Source organism: Setaria italica, chromosome III, assembly GCF_000263155.2.
Source record: "Setaria italica strain Yugu1 chromosome III, Setaria_italica_v2.0, whole genome shotgun sequence".
In the NCBI taxonomy this organism is placed as follows: Eukaryota; Viridiplantae; Streptophyta; class Magnoliopsida; order Poales; family Poaceae; genus Setaria; species Setaria italica.
In genome coordinates this window covers 4,656,964-4,673,213 of record NC_028452.1, presented here as the reverse complement: position 1 = coordinate 4,673,213, position 16,250 = coordinate 4,656,964, and the positions used below count along the sequence as shown (strand labels likewise).

Here is a 16,250-nt window from a genome sequence, read left to right as displayed (position 1 = left end):
ATAAGCTTTCCATCTAAGTAATTTATAGACACAACCTTAATTACCATAACTATAGAGACTTAGACTAGTATATGGTAAATTGCCCTAAAAGAAACAGCCATAATAATGATAGAAACAATAGCGGGTACAACCACCTCCGCAAACCACCCAAATTGTTACTTGGTGCTCTTAATCATTCTATATGAATTGTATTCAAATGGTTGCATAATGCTCATTCTATATCAGCCATGACTCGCAGTGCTACCCATGGACCTAAATATGGTTATTGTTTAAATCCATGTGATCTCATATTTAGAAAATACTATACGTACAACGTTGTTGGATGACCATCTCTCTGTATTAGATTGTGATGTTTTTCTAATTTATTACACTATATGCCCTCACGCTACGAGGCCCTTCCGATGTTGTGAACCCATGACGTAACGCGCACTTCTAGCTTGTTGCATGACGTACATAGCAAAGTGGTTTGAACCTATTCGAGTATTTGTATCGTGTGTAGCGGGAACTCCATGTGATCCAAAATATTATTGGTCAAATTTTTAAAAGTTTTAAAAGTTCGACTAAGATCATATAAGATTCATCATGAAAGGTACTTTCAAAAGTTTTTAACATTTAAAGTGTCATTGATCTCATATGGTCGAGTGGTAGTAGAAATTTCAAACGGACTTGATTCCAGCGTTTCATGTGGGACCAATAGTCCAATGACGAGGACACGTGAATGTCGAGCTGGCGCCACCTGGGTGCAAGGCGACACGTCAGACGTGAGACCGTGCGTCCAAGCCGACCGTTGCCTCCGCCTCGAAATCAAATCAAATCGCCCACGAATTCCATTCCTTCCACTTCCGCTTTCGACCGTTGCAAAATCTCCCTCCACAAAAACCCAAACGCTCCTTCCCCCCACCCCTCACGCCCACGCCGCCGCCGATCTCCTCCTCCGCCCGCAGCTCTCTCTGGAACCGCGCCCCAGCGAGCGACGGGGAGCAGCAGCAGCCACCGCAGCGCCGTGATATGGTTTCGAGGACACCCACGAAGCCGTCGCCGTCGCCCAGGCTCGGCGCCGGCGCCGGCACCGTCACCCCGTCGAAGCCGTCGCCGTCGCCCGTGGCGCGCCGCCGCCCTGCCCTCCGCCGCCGCCTGTCCCCGGCCACCACCAAGCGCCGCGGGAGCCCGCTCAAGTCCCTCGCGTCCGCGCCCGCCGCCGTCGCCGCCACCTTCGACCGCTCCCTCCGCTCCTGCCGCCGCCGCCTCCTCAAGCTCTTCGCCCGCCTCGCCGTCCTCGGCTCCCCGCGCAAGCGCCGCGCCGCCGCCGCGGGGTTCCAGCGCCTCCGCTCCCACTCGCCTCCCGCTACTCCTCCTCATCCGACCTCTCAGAACCCCGCGGTCCGCGCGCAGTCCGCCGCGCTCCCGCCGCCGCCGTCGCCGGGAAGGCGGACGCTGTTCCTCGACCTCGACGAGACGCTCATCCACTCCCAGACCGACCCGCCACCCGCGCGGTTCGACTTCACCGTGCGCCCCGTCATCGGCGGCCAGGCCGTCACCTTCTACGTCGCCAAGCGCCCGGGCGTCGAGGCGTTCCTCCGCGCGGCGGCGGAGAGCTTCGAGGTCGTCGTCTTCACCGCGGGGCTCCAGGAGTACGCCTCCCTCGTGCTTGACCGCCTCGACCCCGACGGCGAGGTGTTCGCGCACCGCCTCTACCGCGGCGCGTGCCGCGACGCCGGGGATGGGAGGCTCGTCAAGGATCTCGCCGCCACGGGACGGGCGCTGGACCGCGCGGTCATCGTCGATGACAACCCCAATGCCTACGCCCTGCAGCCGGAGAACGCCGTCCCGGTGGCGCCGTTCGTGGACGATGATAACGACCAAGAGCTGCAGAGGGTGATGGCGTTCTTGGATGTAGCTGCCGAGTACGAAGACACCAGGGAGGCTATCAGATATTACCAGGATCTCGTCGCGGCAAGCTGAGCCGACGGCCTGCCACCGTGGAGAAGGGTGCCCATTATGCATGCCTATCACTTCTTGAAGCAATCTCAGGTTGAAAGATTGCTCCTTTCTCTCAGATTGGTGTACTGGTTACTGGGGAAGAGAGATTTCAGCAGAACAGGAGATGTGGTAGAGCTTCATTTTTTCAGGATCTTCCTGAATTGGGATGGGAATATATTATGGTGTAGTCGGAACTTGAAACCAAAGTGAAATTGAAATAGCACAATGTTGAGAAACTTCGTAATTTGAAGAGGTACTTTCATTTGGGATACATAAAGGATGCTACTCCACATTGAGGAGCTTCGACTGATGCAAGGATTCCCCAGTTTTTTGTCAGATTTGTGCATTAGTTGGTGTGTAAGTGGAAATACAGGAGAGTAATGACTGATGAGCATTGGTCTTTCAGGATCTTGCTGAATTTCGGATGTGTGTATGTTCCAAAATTATGGCATTACTACAACTGTTTCATTTCTCTGCAGAAACATTTTAGTATATCTGCAAAACAAAAGTTTCTGCAGAAACTGTTAATCTGAGGGAGACTACCCCTGTGGCCTAAATCATAGATTCTGCATTTCTGCCACATTGTGCTGTGCACTCCATGCCCATGTTTCATTTTTGCTAAGATCAAATAGAATCTGGCAATTAATTTTTGTGTCCAACAAATTGAAGAAGAGAACATTGTATTAGACGAAAGAGGAATTGTTTGCACATGGCTGGACCTGTTTTGGAAGTTCTCAATGACTGTATTCTAATCACAAACGAAAACAAATATGAAAGAATCAAAGAAGTGACCTTTTTTTGTCCTCTGTGAAGATAGCAGCCTTGTGTGTGTGAACATCACAAACGAGATCTCACCATTGCAAGTGAACATCATATGGACACACACATGATGGTTTCAGTTGATATAAATAGTGGTTTCAGTTGCTCAAGCTTATTTGTTAAACCGTCAAAGAGCATAACATCCTGAAGAAACCAATTCTTCGAAAAATGTCAGGTTCGGTGGAACTTATTTTGCTGATTCAGCACTACAGATTTATAGCGAAAGCAACGGGCACAAATACGGCTCTACCTCTGATATAGCTGTTGATGGCAATGGGCCGCTTGTGTGTGCTTCAACGGCCCGGTGGATCATGTGGGTGGCCAATGGCCAGCGCCTGGGCCTAGAATCTCTTTCGGTCCACCATCAGTCAGTCCAGGACGTTCTTCAGAAATTCTCGAGCTCATCCTCTACATGATATATTGTGTGAGCTATAGCCTATAGATGATGCAACTGCTATAAATTGATTTTGGTTTCTTGTGCATTGTCAACTTGCGCAGAGCCGCAGACTATGTAGACTAGAATGCCAGGCAATTTATTCGAAAAGAAAAGGTTCCGGTACAATTCTGTGAACCTAAAAATATCTCTGCAAATGGATTAAAAAAGAAGAATCTGAAAGTGACTAACGAGAACATTGTGGCCTAAACTATATTCTAACAATATTCGCCAGCATTCCGTGCACGGTGCACTCCAAGCCCTTCTTCTTTCAGATCCGATTGTCCCTAAAAAAAGATCCGATCATCTAAAAACGATATGAAAAACCTCATGAACAATAGAGATGCAGTTCCGGGGAAGCTGGGGCCTGTCTGAAAGTCGCCAAAGATTTCCATTTGATACTCTCACATCAGCACAAAATCCAAAGGACAAAACGGAGAGCCCTTTTCACTTCCCCGTGAAGCTACGAGCAACCTGAATGCCGTGACCATCCAGGAAAAAGCATACACAGAACGCTCAATTCATCCGAACTACTCTACCTTGAGGTCGATCTGTCGAGTCATTGGCAGAGATGATCTTATCAAAATAGGTCGACATCGAGCATAATTGAGGATTAACGTGATACAAATAGTGATTTTTTTGTTACATATTACTCTAACGAATTTGTTTTCAATCGGCAAAAGAAAAACCTTGCGGTGAAGTTTGTGGTTGAAGGTCGAATATCAACCCGGGAGCTAGTAGAAATTCTGCAGTTTTTCAATTTTCGAAAGTGGTCCGTGAAACCAGTTCGTTGTAGTTGATGTGCATGCTATAATCTATTCACGGATTGACGTAGCATTTCGTCCTACCCATGGCCTGGGGACTCCACGGCGGTGTCAAAATGAAAAATGCCTCCTATTTCTCTTCATAAGGACAAAAAAATCTCAACGATTCAACACAACAAATGACATCAAAAGTCAATGCAAATTCAAAGATTCTAGAGATTACACCACATGGCGAATTCGAGTTCTGGATTAAGTAGCCGCTAAGCTCATACCTCTTGATCACGGGAGAGCAGAGCTACTTGCCAACAACTCCCAAATGACGGAGTTTGGGTTCACATTGCTTTTTCAAGAATAAAATATGGTCGTTTGTATGCACATTTCACAGAATTCCCGGACATGTTCATACAAGTAGACTAGTCTCCAAGGTCAGTCGACGAAGCCAATCAGGATAAAAAATTTTTAGGAGACATGCAAATGGATGCAGCTCGCCATCTAGCTGGAGCCTGGAGCTGGACCCCATAAATAGTGCTTGGACCAAGCTGCTGCTTCTCATCTTCTTCTTCCTTGCAACACGGAGAGGCTAGCCGCTGCTGCTGCTGCTACAGGCACAGATGGCGGGAGCTGAGCTTGCAAACGGCCTGCACGAGAGCACCGTGGCTATGGAGGAAGGCAGAGGAGGAGGGGATGAAGCATGCCGTGAGAGCTCGGAGCAGGATGGAGCCGGCAGCCGCCCCATGTTCTCCGTCCCGTTCGTGCAGAAGGTATGCTTCTTGCTTCCATGATGGTTGCTTTCTCAAAGTTTCTTATTGCAGTTCATCTGGAAGTCTAGCTCATGATATGGCTCGTCTCAGAAATTTGTGGTTCTTACATGCATGTTTAGCAAAGCTCAAGCAGGAGTCTTTTCTTGTTTACTGAGAAAAAAACATCGGCGGGTTCAATAATTCAGTAAGGGAAAGAACGGAACAGAGCAAAAGACAAAGCAAAGAACAAGATGAGAAGTTCTCATGTGGTTGGATCTGCGACGCACGTGAGAAATGGCCAAATTCAGAACAATACTGTAACACACGAGCGGCGGCTAAGGAAAAATCCAAGGAATACATTTCTTGCGCCATCTTGCTAGCTCGCGCCACCTTGTCGTCTTGGTGAAGCATCCAAAAGTTCACATCCTGCAACAGCTGGTCTTCGCATGATTGCAATACAATTGATTGTTTCTTATCCGATCGACGACGTACAGTAGCAAATACAAGAAAAGAATCAGTGGGCAACTAGGGCAAGCAACCAATGTGAATGCGACGTCTGATAGTCTGATAGAGGATTAATCCTGCCCCTGAATTGGCTGCAGATCATCGCCGAGATCTTCGGGACCTACTTCCTGATCTTCGCCGGGTGCGCGGCGGTGGCGGTGAACCTGCGCACGGGCGGCACGGTGACGTTCCCGGGCATCTGCATCGTCTGGGGCCTCGCCGTCATGGTGATGGTCTACTCCGTCGGCCACATCTCCGGCGCGCACCTCAACCCGGCCGTCTCCGTCGCCTTCGCCACCTGCGGCCGCTTCCCGTGGAGGCAGGTGCCGGCGTACGCGGCGGCGCAGGTCATGGGCTCGACGGCGGCCAGCCTGACGCTGCGGCTGCTGTTCGGGAACGCGCGGGAGCACTTCTTCGGGACGGTGCCGGCGGGGTCCGACGTGCAGTCGCTCGTCATCGAGCTCATCATCTCCTTCAACCTCATGTTCGTCGTCTCCGGCGTCGCCACGGACAACAGAGCCGTAAGCACACACCAAACCATCCTTCGTTTCCGCATCAACTTTGACCAACCGTCACTACAGGTCCTACTGAATTAGTGTGTGTGGCCAGACTAATCTGAAGTGAAAATAAATTTCCAATTACGAAAAGAAGAGGTGATCGACATTGTAGAAATCGCCTGATGGCTAAGTTTAATTTAACCATCGCTGTTCTGAGCGTTGATTTATGGTTGGATTATGGTTGCCTGTCACTTTTAACGAAAACACACACAAGGGGAAAGAAAAAGGGGGTTTGTGCTAGGATACATCTTACAGACAACCCTTCTTGCTACCCCAGCCTAAAATGCATGGCATCTTAAACTTGAAGCTGTACTTGACAAGTATATATGTTGTCCTACTCCTACCAGAACTTTGACCGTGATCACAGTCACATCATGTTTCTGTCAATGCTTACAAATAACATTAACAAAACTATTCAGAATTGAAGATTGCTGTTGCCAATTAAAACACAAGGGGGACACGCACACGTGCACATAGACACCAAGAATTATGTGCCTTAGTAGGTTGCTGGGCAAAAAGGAAAAGAAACAGCATAGTGTCCCCAACAAAATTTTGCTGAAACGAACACAAAGTATGCACCTGTCCAACTCGGCAAAGGCCACTGAAGAAGGGGACGGCCTTCGGATAAGCACAATGTGCATGCAAAGGTAGACTTTTAAGCACTAAATGTAGCTTCGATACCAGACATAAGCATTGTGCAATCACATCATAAGAAGAAAGATAAGTCTCACTCCGGCTCCATCACGCACGGTTATTGCTGGGCTTTGAAATTTTACCCTAAAAGTAAAAAGAGAGATTCTCTTACCAGATCCAACAGTGAATCATGTCACATGTGAGGATGTGGCAGTACCTCCTCTTTTTTTATCCTACAAACGTCGTTGTGCATAAATGATAAATCCATCATGCTTCATGCTTTACTGATTATATTGATAAACCAATGTCACAGGAACAATTCACTGTGCTTATGCAGATGAAAAAAATAATGTACAGCATCAATTAACCGGTCATTATCCCTGCTCTTTGCAGATTGGAGAACTCGCTGGCCTTGCTATTGGAGCTACCGTCCTGCTAAACGTCCTCTTTGCAGGGTAAATGCAATGCAAGGAGCATATCCAAAATCAGTAGCACTCTGTACATTTGCAATATGTAGCATCTGCAAGACTATTTAATGGAAACACTCATTATCTTAAAAAAAATTAATGGAAACACACTTGGTCTTTTCCCCAGGCCTATATCAGGAGCGTCCATGAACCCGGCGAGGACCCTGGGCCCGGCGATCGTCGCCGGCCGCTACGCCGGCATCTGGGTGTACTTCGCCGGGCCCATCTTGGGGACGGTGGCCGGCGCGTGGGCCTACAACCTCATCCGCTTCACCGACAAGCCCCTGCGAGAGATCACCCAGACCTCCTCCTTCTTGCGAAGTGCGAGGAGGAACTAGCTTTGCTAGCTAGCAGCCCAAAACTCTGAATGTAGATGCAGTTAACAGTGTGTAATTGTCTTGTAGTGTTTACATACGGTATGTGCTTGTCTTGTTAGTTTAACCTCTGCAAGATTTGGTCACCTAACTGAGGTAAATTTTCAGCAAACTTTCAGACCAAAGGAAAAAAAAATCACCTGCTATGCTCTGGAATCTGTATGTACAGGTTGTACACCACATGCAGACGCGATCGGGTTCACACATCACATCAGGGGATTGTGTTCCCATGTCAGAACGTCACATCCTGATTCTTGGGAGGGCGACTCATATGGACTTGTAAACTCTAGCTGTATGCATCACCACAGGATGATTTGGTCAAACCACAAGATGCGTCATGCATCTTTGTTTAAGTGCATGTTCGTTCCACATGTCTTCTGAATTGTCAAACAATGCGCGTGGATGCGTGATGTGTCCCGGCAAGTTGTTTGACACATAACGCCCTGATATCCTGCACGAAGAAATTGACATGTTATCGGTATTGTTATCTAGGAAAAACACTTCCAGTGTTGTTGGTGTAGAAAGGCTGACCCAAGTGCTATCTTTGAATTGATTTGGTTTATATGCTGGCTATAATCTATATAATATTCCGTGTGAAAAACAAATCCTTCCACGCTATTGCGCATGGTCGAATTGGCTTAGATCCTAATACATCCTATAACAATGTTAACGAACAACCAATGTGCAAACTGGTGGGTGGGAAATTTTGCAATCGACCAAAAGCGACCAGTTTTGTTACCTAGTTGGGTTCGGAGTAGCACATATCAAACATCATAGAGAAAAGCATACACGTTTTCCCCTTGTGCAACTGTCATGTTGGATCAAGAGAGGCTCCTTTTACACTTGTTGACCTTGTGCTTACTAGAACTTGGTGAAAGTTAAAACAACTTACCATCACCACATTATTAATATAACGATGTGAAATGACAAGACTTTGCTCGCCACATGTTTGGATTACCCATTCAATTATAACAAGCCAAAGGAGCGCATACAAATTCGATGCTAGCTATGGTAGCAAGAATTTCGTGCAGGAAAGTATCGAGCATGTTGATGTGGAACTTAACAAACACAAGGGAACGAGAACAAAGCTTTAGCAATTTTAAATACACTAGAATCTAGGGATCAAGAATGTTTCCAGTTCTTACACAAATGAAAATGCAACCAAAAATGGATGTACCATCGCAGCGCATGGATAGTTGCATCCTTTCTTACATCACTTCATCTGTTGTACAAGGCAGCACATGTTCCACAAACCTAGCAATAGACGAACTTTGCGCGACGAACTTGTGACAATAAAAATTGATAACCGTGGTTGCTATCTTCTGTCATTGGAACATCCTGAGGAAGTTATTTGCATATGCCATCGGCTTGACATCAGGGTGTGGCTGAAAGATGCATCATCAGGTGTAAGTGTACAACCAATCAACCAGATATCCAATAAGTGATTAGATCAGTGTTAAAAAACATTAGTTTTACACATTCAAGAAAATAAGTGTTACAGAAGCATGATAAAGGGATATTCAAAATGACAACGAAGGGAAACAGTAAATGCATATTTGTTGACAGTGATATACTACATGAGAAGCAACATGTGCAAGTGTTTGGAAATCTGGTGGTTTGCAGCAGTAGCCACCTATAAACTGGATGCTGGAACCTGACAGTGTAAGTTCTCTTGTTTTTATTTTGGTTGGTTTGGTCCCTAAATCACCTGCTCCTAATTTCTGATTAGATGTGTACTCCATTTTTTAAAATGTAAGGAGTATATTGAAGTTCCAATTTTCAAGGTCATGTAAAAGACAACTGGACAATTTCTGAAAAGTAGACAGTGTCCAGTTTTGTTTTGTTTTTTGCACTGGTTATTGTATGCTTAAACCTTTGGGCTTCAAATGGACTGCCCACACAAATAGCTTGCACTTGTCATCCAAACTTCAGTCCTAGAGAATACATGCAAATACACAAGAAAAGAGTACTACTCACCACAGCTGAGAAAGTAACAATATCAGGTTTCATTTCTGGAGCTGTGAACCGAATAAATGCACCCTTGTTGCCCATCTATATCAAAGATGCAATCACAAGATTAAAACAGCATGCTTAAATAAAGTTAGTCCAAGAAAAATAAACAAAAGGCGTAAAGAAAAGCAAACATTTGATGACATAACAACGCAAATGGAAGTTAGCCCAAGCAAGCCACATTGTAAAAATAAAGTTATACCTGGTCACAATAATTAGGGGCAGAGAAGACTGTTATAAGCTTTCCATCATGTTCAATTTCATGGCCTTCATCCTTCACTTCATGGGATCGGACAATAAGATCTGGTAGGTCATTAAGAAAATGAAACATGAAATATTTCAAATGTGAATTTCCTTCAGTAAATAAGACCCCATAGAAATATTGCCATACCAGTTTATTCAAAGTAAACAATTCGAACCAACAGTAATTTCAAGAAATTAAATTGACAATTAAACCTAACTAGCGTGTTCGAGGAATCTACATACCCAGGTTATTATCCTGTAAAAACTTCTTAGTCACATCTGCGCCAAAGGAAAGAGCAACACCACGTTTGCTTGGACCTCTTCCAAGCTGAGGCTGAGGGTCACTCCATAGTAGTTCACACATTAGACCTGCCATAATAAAAAACAGTAATGGCATTGTGTCACTGCCAAATAGCCAACAGAAAGATGGAAAGGCAGAGTTGACTGGGATCATAGTGCCAACACAGGTTCATTTACTAGACTTTCAAATGGGTGTGTTTACCTTTCCCTCAGAATAAAATTCAGATTAGGAACCGAAATGGTAGATGCATATATGGGTACGTTCAATAAAGCGCCTAGAAAAAATTGGCTTGACTAAATAATAGATAATAATTTTTAACTTTTGGATATAACTCCGTAGTTCAGCCACTCCCTAGGGCAACAGGCATGTCATGTACATTCAGAATCAAGGTTATGTGATACTGCACTATGTTGACCAATCAATAGAAGATCCTAATAGTTTAAGAAGATAGCAAAAGAAAGCTCGAAACCATGAACATGGATAAGACATACACATAATAGCTAAATCAAATGAGGGTCAACTGCCACAGCAGTAAAACATTCGTAATATTAGTCGGAATAAGCGCACTAAGAAAATATAAAAGAAAACTATATTGTACCTTCTTCAGGAGGTTCACAGAAACGATCAATGGATCTAATGTCTGAAAGCTTCACCCCATCAACACTAAAGAGTCCTCCATGGACTACAAAGACCTTCTTGTTGATGACATGAGCAAGAGGTAACCAACAAAAGACTTCAGCAAATAGTTCAACAAATTTTTCACCCAGCTTTGACCTCACTTCACCCTCAAAGCCATATATCTTGTTCATGCTCTTGCTTTCATGATTTCCTCTTGCAAGGTACATAGCTGAAATATTAAAAAGATTCACCCAATGCAAAATTGTTACATCCACAACTTAACGGGCTATGATTTATCAACAGACAACAGTTAACACAGCACCAGAACTACTGAAGTAAAACTTGCACAATGTTGTTCAGTTCATGGAATTAACAAAATGTGTAGCGAATACCTTTTGGATAGAGGCACTTGAAAGCAAAAAGGGTGAGTATGACTTCAACAGAGAAAGAACCTCTGTCCACAAAATCACCATTGAAGAGGTAAGGATTTTCTTCTGAGGGGAGCCCATTGAGTTCAAATATGTTGAGCAGATCAAAGTACTGCACAGAGAAAAAGAAGAAGATTAAATGCACCAATCAGTATAGCTTTAAGGAATCATATGACAACGCAATTTTTAGCCAGGCTAAGTGAAATGTATCACTGTTAGAGTTGTCCGATTCCCCTTGAGTACTGAATAAGTGAATAACTTTATAATTACTGTGCACCAAAAGTAATGTCTCTTTTGTTCTTTCCTAAGTAAGTTTTGGAAAATGACATACTTTTCTATTTTGTGCTATAGGATTTCAAGAAGAGACACAATATGTTTCGAAATTGCCCAGCCTTATTCGGTGCATGGTATATTTTACACGATCAGTCTGTTTTTGTTCATTTGCAGCTGGTAACTAAAACAAAAAAAAAATGGGCGGTTTAAAAGACTAATGAATTAAAGAGGCAGCATGAGATGCAACTTTAATAAGGTGATGTGGTCATCTTGTGTGCAACAATCTAAAACAACAAATAAAAAGAGCATAGCAAATAAAGTCTAAACAATCACTTCAAGTGATGCACCCATTAAGCATAAATACCTGGCCATGCACATCACCACAAACTGTAAAATGCCCACCATTTGGAACATCCACATCAACAAGTGAAGGCATCGCACGCAACAACTCCAAGGTTTTTAACACAATCTGATATGCATATCTACATTGACAAGGTAAAGAAGTAAATGATTTAAGAGAACAGATAAATACAACAGGAAACATGTAAGATATTCCCAATCCCACTATGTGAGTGTACCTTTTATGTATGCATTTCTGCTTCTTAAATTCATTCAACATCGCTTTGACAAAATCTAGTGTTATTTCTTCACCGTCAATTCTCGGTCCCGCATATTGTGGCTCGACTTCTGGCAAATGAAAAGAATTGTGAACCTTAATTAGAAAATGTGAAATATGCAGAGATAAGTTGTCCAAATAAGAGAAACCTCCACCCACTCAGAAAAAAGGAAATCTCAAGGCTTACATGGTATATTAAAATTTCCAATGGAACAATTACACAAGTAAAGCTGGAATTTCACAAAAGTAGAACTAGACAGCCAAGTTGTTGTAGCATCAAAATGCATGGGCCTAAGAAGTAGGGATAATTCTTCAATAAAAGTAGCCAATGATGACTGGGCAGGCCATCTCATTTAATAGAAGGTGCAAGAGAAATTTCTAATGACCCATGATAGCTATAAAGACACCTGAGACAACATGCTTAATTTTTAACCAGTGCAACAAAGAAACCTCACACTTACTTCTAACTAATCATTCAGCACTATCCAATTCTATTGGAGCAACATTATTGGCAAATGCCCTTCTTGGCTTATGCTAATACAAAAATCATATCAAGTGAAAACAGACTCAGCAATGTTATGCTCAAGTCCACCTCAGCACCTTCTTGCATTATTTAGGGTTATAACTAATAATCCTGAAGAAACAATGCACAATATTTTTTTTACAAAAGCCGAGTTCTCATATCTATGATTCAACAAAAGTTAATGCACATATAACACAAATGATATTACTGTATCATGATCATAGTAAATTAGTCGTACCCTAAAATTATCTAATTCGACACTACATTAGAACATGGAGCAACTAGTGCATAGTGCCCTGCAGAATTCAAACCGGATACCTATAATATGGTAGTCGATAGAATCGGCCACAGAGCGCCTCTCTGCTTCTCCAACAGAAATTGCTTCTTCAAAACGGATTTTTTGGACAGCTTTCTCGCACTCTTTCAACTTTCTTGTAGCGTCTGGATCATTCGGGCAGATTTTTTTCACCTAAGAAATATTTTTTATTTATTCAGGTATATAAGGGAAAACCAAAAACAACAGAATTGACCACAGTATTGATTGGCAGTCAAGGAGCGATGGGCACAGTTTGCTAACCTGCTGAAAATCCTTCAGGGCTTCCTTGAACTTTCCCATGGCAAGATATGCTGCACCACGTCTATAATAACCCTACACAGAAGAAAAGTCCATTAAATACAGGAACTAAAAAAAATAAAGACAAGAAGCCCGCAAAAGGTGGCATCTGATTTACTTTTGAATATCTAGGATCAACTTCAATGGCTTTTGTAGCATCCTGAACTGCACTCCCATATTCCTCTAATTTTGTATGTGCAAATGCACGGTTTGCCCAGTAAACTGCATTCGAACTGTTCAGCTCAATGGCTTGACTGTACAGCTCTATAGCCTGCGAGAACTTGTTTGCTGGAGAAAATAGTAGCAAGTAGTAAGTACCACCAGTCACTGGGATAACAGCCAAATATATTTTGAAACTTTACTGTAAAGGAACATCCTCTGCGTATTTAAGTTTAATGGACCAATTATAAGCCACTTTTAGATTTAGTGCAAATTTACCTAGAAATCCTAACATGTCTCTCAACATTTATCCGCGATTCCAATTACATAGAAAATAGGCATTCATCATAGAAGTAAATTTTCCAATACAGTAAGGTGCTCAGAAGTAACTTTTTTGTATAATGAAAACAGACCAATGTCTACATGGAGTGTGAAAGTAAAATGTTAACTCTCAACTACAAAGTTAGGAGAGGCAGATCAAGTTAGTACATACCCTTGAAGGCATCATTTGCCTTAAGTTTCAGTTCCTCGGCCTTTTGCACATCTGAATTTGCATTAGAATCCATGATAGTTATTATCCTTCAGCTGCCTATCAAAAGGATAACTTCATATGACGACTGAAAGACCTCTATCCACAAACTGCATTCGCGAAAGGAAAAGAGTTAGTGAAGAACTAAAGAAATTCAAGAGTATCATACAAGTATAACTCACAGATAAATGTTTTAGTGCATTTTCTAGAAATTTATGATCCATATTTCATGGCAGTAGAACATCTCACAAATCCACCATTCAAAAATATGCACCCTGAATTCTAATGCACTCAGGCCACAGTATGACACATACATACCAAAAAGTGGAATGTAACAACTTCATGAGATCACGATGTTCCTAGAGATAGGAATTTAACTACCACTATCACTGCTACTTACTCAGTTAGATAGCAGAATGCAAGACGGTAGTCGGTAGTTGCATCATGATAATTGATAAACCAGCAGCAAAGAAGCAGAAGAAACTTTAAGTTTCAAAAAAAAAGAAGCAGAAGAAATCGACCTCACAAAATTCTGCAGCATAAAAACCCCTGTGTGACCATAAATGAAACATCTATCTTCTAGACAAACACCATCACATGCTTTACCCAGTCACACCAGGTACTAACATCTGCTTCTGACATCTCACCTGATCTACATCCCAACTGTCTGAACAGACCAAGAGTAAATTAAAGATATCACAGGCCCAACTCTCAGATCTCCTCCCCATTGATCAACTCATTAGAGACCCTAACCATTCATACCTAAGGTCAGGTCAAAGAGCTTCAGATTGAACCAAGTCGCAAAAAATCAAAAGGACAACAGCTCCACCTCCTAACTATTCTTGTATAGTTGCACTCACAACTGGAGTTCCAAACCCAAGCCCAACAGGCACCAGCTATTCTCCAGGCAAAGGCCTCTGTTCTACTTCCCTTTTCTACAACGTATTTTGCTTTATTTCAGTATATGTTAGCTTTACTTGGTATGCACTTCCCTACAAAATTTAATGCACAACAGATTCCCATAAAGTTGCAGTACCTTATCGTGTACTCTCCCTCCATTCCAGATGACTCCAGCAAGGAACTATAATGCAATTTTTAACCATAATTGACAGTCCTAGGGGTGTCATTGTTGAACAGCACATCCACTGCAAGCGCAAATCGCAGGGTTTCAGTATCCAGTCCCCAGCAGCGTGGTTCACTCCGCAGAAAGGGAATATCTTAGCAAGCGAAACCTAGCAACCACTACGCAGAAAGGGGACGTCTTAGCACCAGAACCTAGCAACCACACGTCCGCACACCATCATCAACGCTAATCGCGGTATCCCTCACCATCAATCAGCCCCGTTGGCACCACAAGAGCACCACAGTATAGACGTGAATCGTTGCGGCACCTGAACATGCTCCCGCGAGGCAACAGCGGACCCGGTGTGCACCCGATAATTTTTGCAGAAAGTCGTAGTGCGTAAAATACATTGGTCAGATCCGAATACAAATAGCATACGCTTTTGGGTATTCGATTTCGCACAGCAGCAAGGAAGGGAATGGACGGGCATACCTGTCGGATGCTCGTCGCCGGCAAAGCGCCCGACGAAGAACTGGTCAAGGCGGCGCCGGACGCCTCTGTCGGCGCCGCTAGGAAAGCAAGGCCGAGAGGGGGAGAGAGAGAGAGAGAGAGAGAGAGGAAGGGGGACGGTCCGAGAGGGAGGGGAAGGGTCTGGAAGGCGTGGAGAGGAGAAAGAAAAAGGGGAAGAAGCTCACCGTGCGGCTCCGCTGACCCTGTCTGCTCCTCCGCACGACCACGGTGGTGGTGGGGTAAGCTCGCCGCCGAGGGTTTTGTCAGAGAGGAGAGGGGGGAGATGACTTTGCGGCGCGAGGGGTCTCGCTGGTGGTGTGCTGGCGGGGAGTTTGTAGCTGGGCTGGGCCTGGGCCGTTGCGAATGGCCTAGTTGCGCGTTATATAGAAGAGGAGGCCCGGATAACCCAGTCCGATTATAATGCCAGAATTCCATAAACATCTTTATTCGTTGCACGTTTACCGTGATCTTATTTTTTGCGAATCCCACGGTACAGAAACATATGCTCACATACATGTATTGATATTTTTTTGCCGAAGTCAATAGGGAAAATTCCTACCTATTTTTTTATATTTTTTTTATTTCAGACCCGTTTAATTTACTTCTCGAATCCGGACCTGCTGGATGCTATTCAAGTGCTCTGACCATTAGGCTAGATGCCCTTTTGCCATGCATTGATATATTATTTGCAATAACATGTGGATTTTTCTTTTTTGCTTCTTTCCACTTTGAATGTAACATTGTAACTCATCTCACATTGTTCATTTAACTTCTTTCTATATGCTAATTTAGATATTATTTTTGTGTCGGTGTTTGCTCCGTCCAAAGTGATGCAGCTAACACGGCTAGGGGATGCATTGATATTATTTTTCGTCCAAAGCCATGCATTGATATTATTTTTCGTGAATACGTAGGAGAGTTGCGCATCTTTCGATTAAGAAGAAGGTAAAAGTTTCGTACAACGCGGACCTTCTGGGCGCACGCACACTGCTAGGGGATGTTAGGTGATTACATGTTGGAATTTACAACCGAAAGGCGCGTAAACCTAGGTACTAATACACTAGGTCGTGCACTGCATTGCCGCTTGTAGCGG

At 43.9% G+C, this 16,250-nt stretch overlaps 3 protein-coding genes across 4 annotated transcripts; 2 read left to right on the top strand and 1 right to left on the bottom strand.

Annotated features, from left to right (window-relative positions):
* Nucleotides 1-879: 879 nt before the first annotated feature.
* On the top strand, nucleotides 880-2,508 carry LOC101769442 (probable C-terminal domain small phosphatase). The gene has a single exon (XM_022824992.1). It carries the CDS (start codon nucleotides 1,009-1,011, stop codon nucleotides 1,960-1,962), a length of 954 nt encoding a protein of 317 aa, XP_022680727.1. The 5' UTR covers nucleotides 880-1,008; the 3' UTR covers nucleotides 1,963-2,508.
* A 1,861-nt stretch (nucleotides 2,509-4,369) lies between these two features.
* On the top strand, nucleotides 4,370-7,594 carry LOC101768354 (aquaporin NIP1-3). Its single transcript, XM_004960544.2, has 4 exons — nucleotides 4,370-4,757; nucleotides 5,339-5,761; nucleotides 6,824-6,885; nucleotides 7,025-7,594. Exons 1-4 carry the CDS (start codon nucleotides 4,608-4,610, stop codon nucleotides 7,233-7,235), a joined length of 846 nt encoding a protein of 281 aa, XP_004960601.1. The 5' UTR covers nucleotides 4,370-4,607; the 3' UTR covers nucleotides 7,236-7,594.
* Nucleotides 7,595-8,271: 677 nt separating this feature from the next.
* LOC101768754 (serine/threonine-protein phosphatase 5) lies at nucleotides 8,272-15,494 on the bottom strand. 2 transcript variants are annotated; one of them, XM_004960545.3, is made up of 13 exons: nucleotides 15,343-15,494; nucleotides 13,549-13,694; nucleotides 13,015-13,184; nucleotides 12,861-12,932; nucleotides 12,602-12,752; nucleotides 11,723-11,831; nucleotides 11,509-11,626; nucleotides 10,836-10,983; nucleotides 10,424-10,672; nucleotides 9,768-9,893; nucleotides 9,484-9,584; nucleotides 9,249-9,323; nucleotides 8,272-8,656 (listed from the first exon to the last, which is right to left on the bottom strand). In XM_004960545.3, the coding sequence occupies exons 2-13, from the start codon at nucleotides 13,619-13,621 to the stop codon at nucleotides 8,597-8,599; spliced, it is 1,452 nt and encodes a 483-aa protein (XP_004960602.1). In that variant the 5' UTR covers nucleotides 13,622-13,694; nucleotides 15,343-15,494; the 3' UTR covers nucleotides 8,272-8,596. The 2 variants fall into 2 exon arrangements, with proteins under 2 accessions (XP_004960602.1, XP_004960603.1); XM_004960546.4 differs by lacking the exon at nucleotides 15,343-15,494 and adding an exon at nucleotides 15,140-15,297.
* Nucleotides 15,495-16,250: the final 756 nt, after the last annotated feature.

Excerpts from the sequence above, each read along its gene's own strand:
- LOC101768354 (XM_004960544.2), top strand. The coding sequence starts at position 4,608 with ATGGCGGGAGCTGAGCTTGCAAACGGCCTGCACGAGAGCACCGTGGCT. Across the intron at positions 5,762-6,823 it reads TCGCCACGGACAACAGAGCC|ATTGGAGAACTCGCTGGCCT; the intron begins GTAAGCACACAC and ends TGCTCTTTGCAG. Across the intron at positions 6,886-7,024 it reads CTAAACGTCCTCTTTGCAGG|GCCTATATCAGGAGCGTCCA; the intron begins GTAAATGCAATG and ends TCTTTTCCCCAG.
- LOC101768754 (XM_004960545.3), bottom strand. The coding sequence starts at position 13,621 with ATGGATTCTAATGCAAATTCAGATGTGCAAAAGGCCGAGGAACTGAAA. Across the intron at positions 12,933-13,014 it reads TTGATCCTAGATATTCAAAA|GGTTATTATAGACGTGGTGC; the intron begins GTAAATCAGATG and ends TCTTCTGTGTAG. Across the intron at positions 12,753-12,860 it reads CCCTGAAGGATTTTCAGCAG|GTGAAAAAAATCTGCCCGAA; the intron begins GTTAGCAAACTG and ends AATATTTCTTAG.
- LOC101769442 (XM_022824992.1), top strand. The coding sequence starts at position 1,009 with ATGGTTTCGAGGACACCCACGAAGCCGTCGCCGTCGCCCAGGCTCGGC.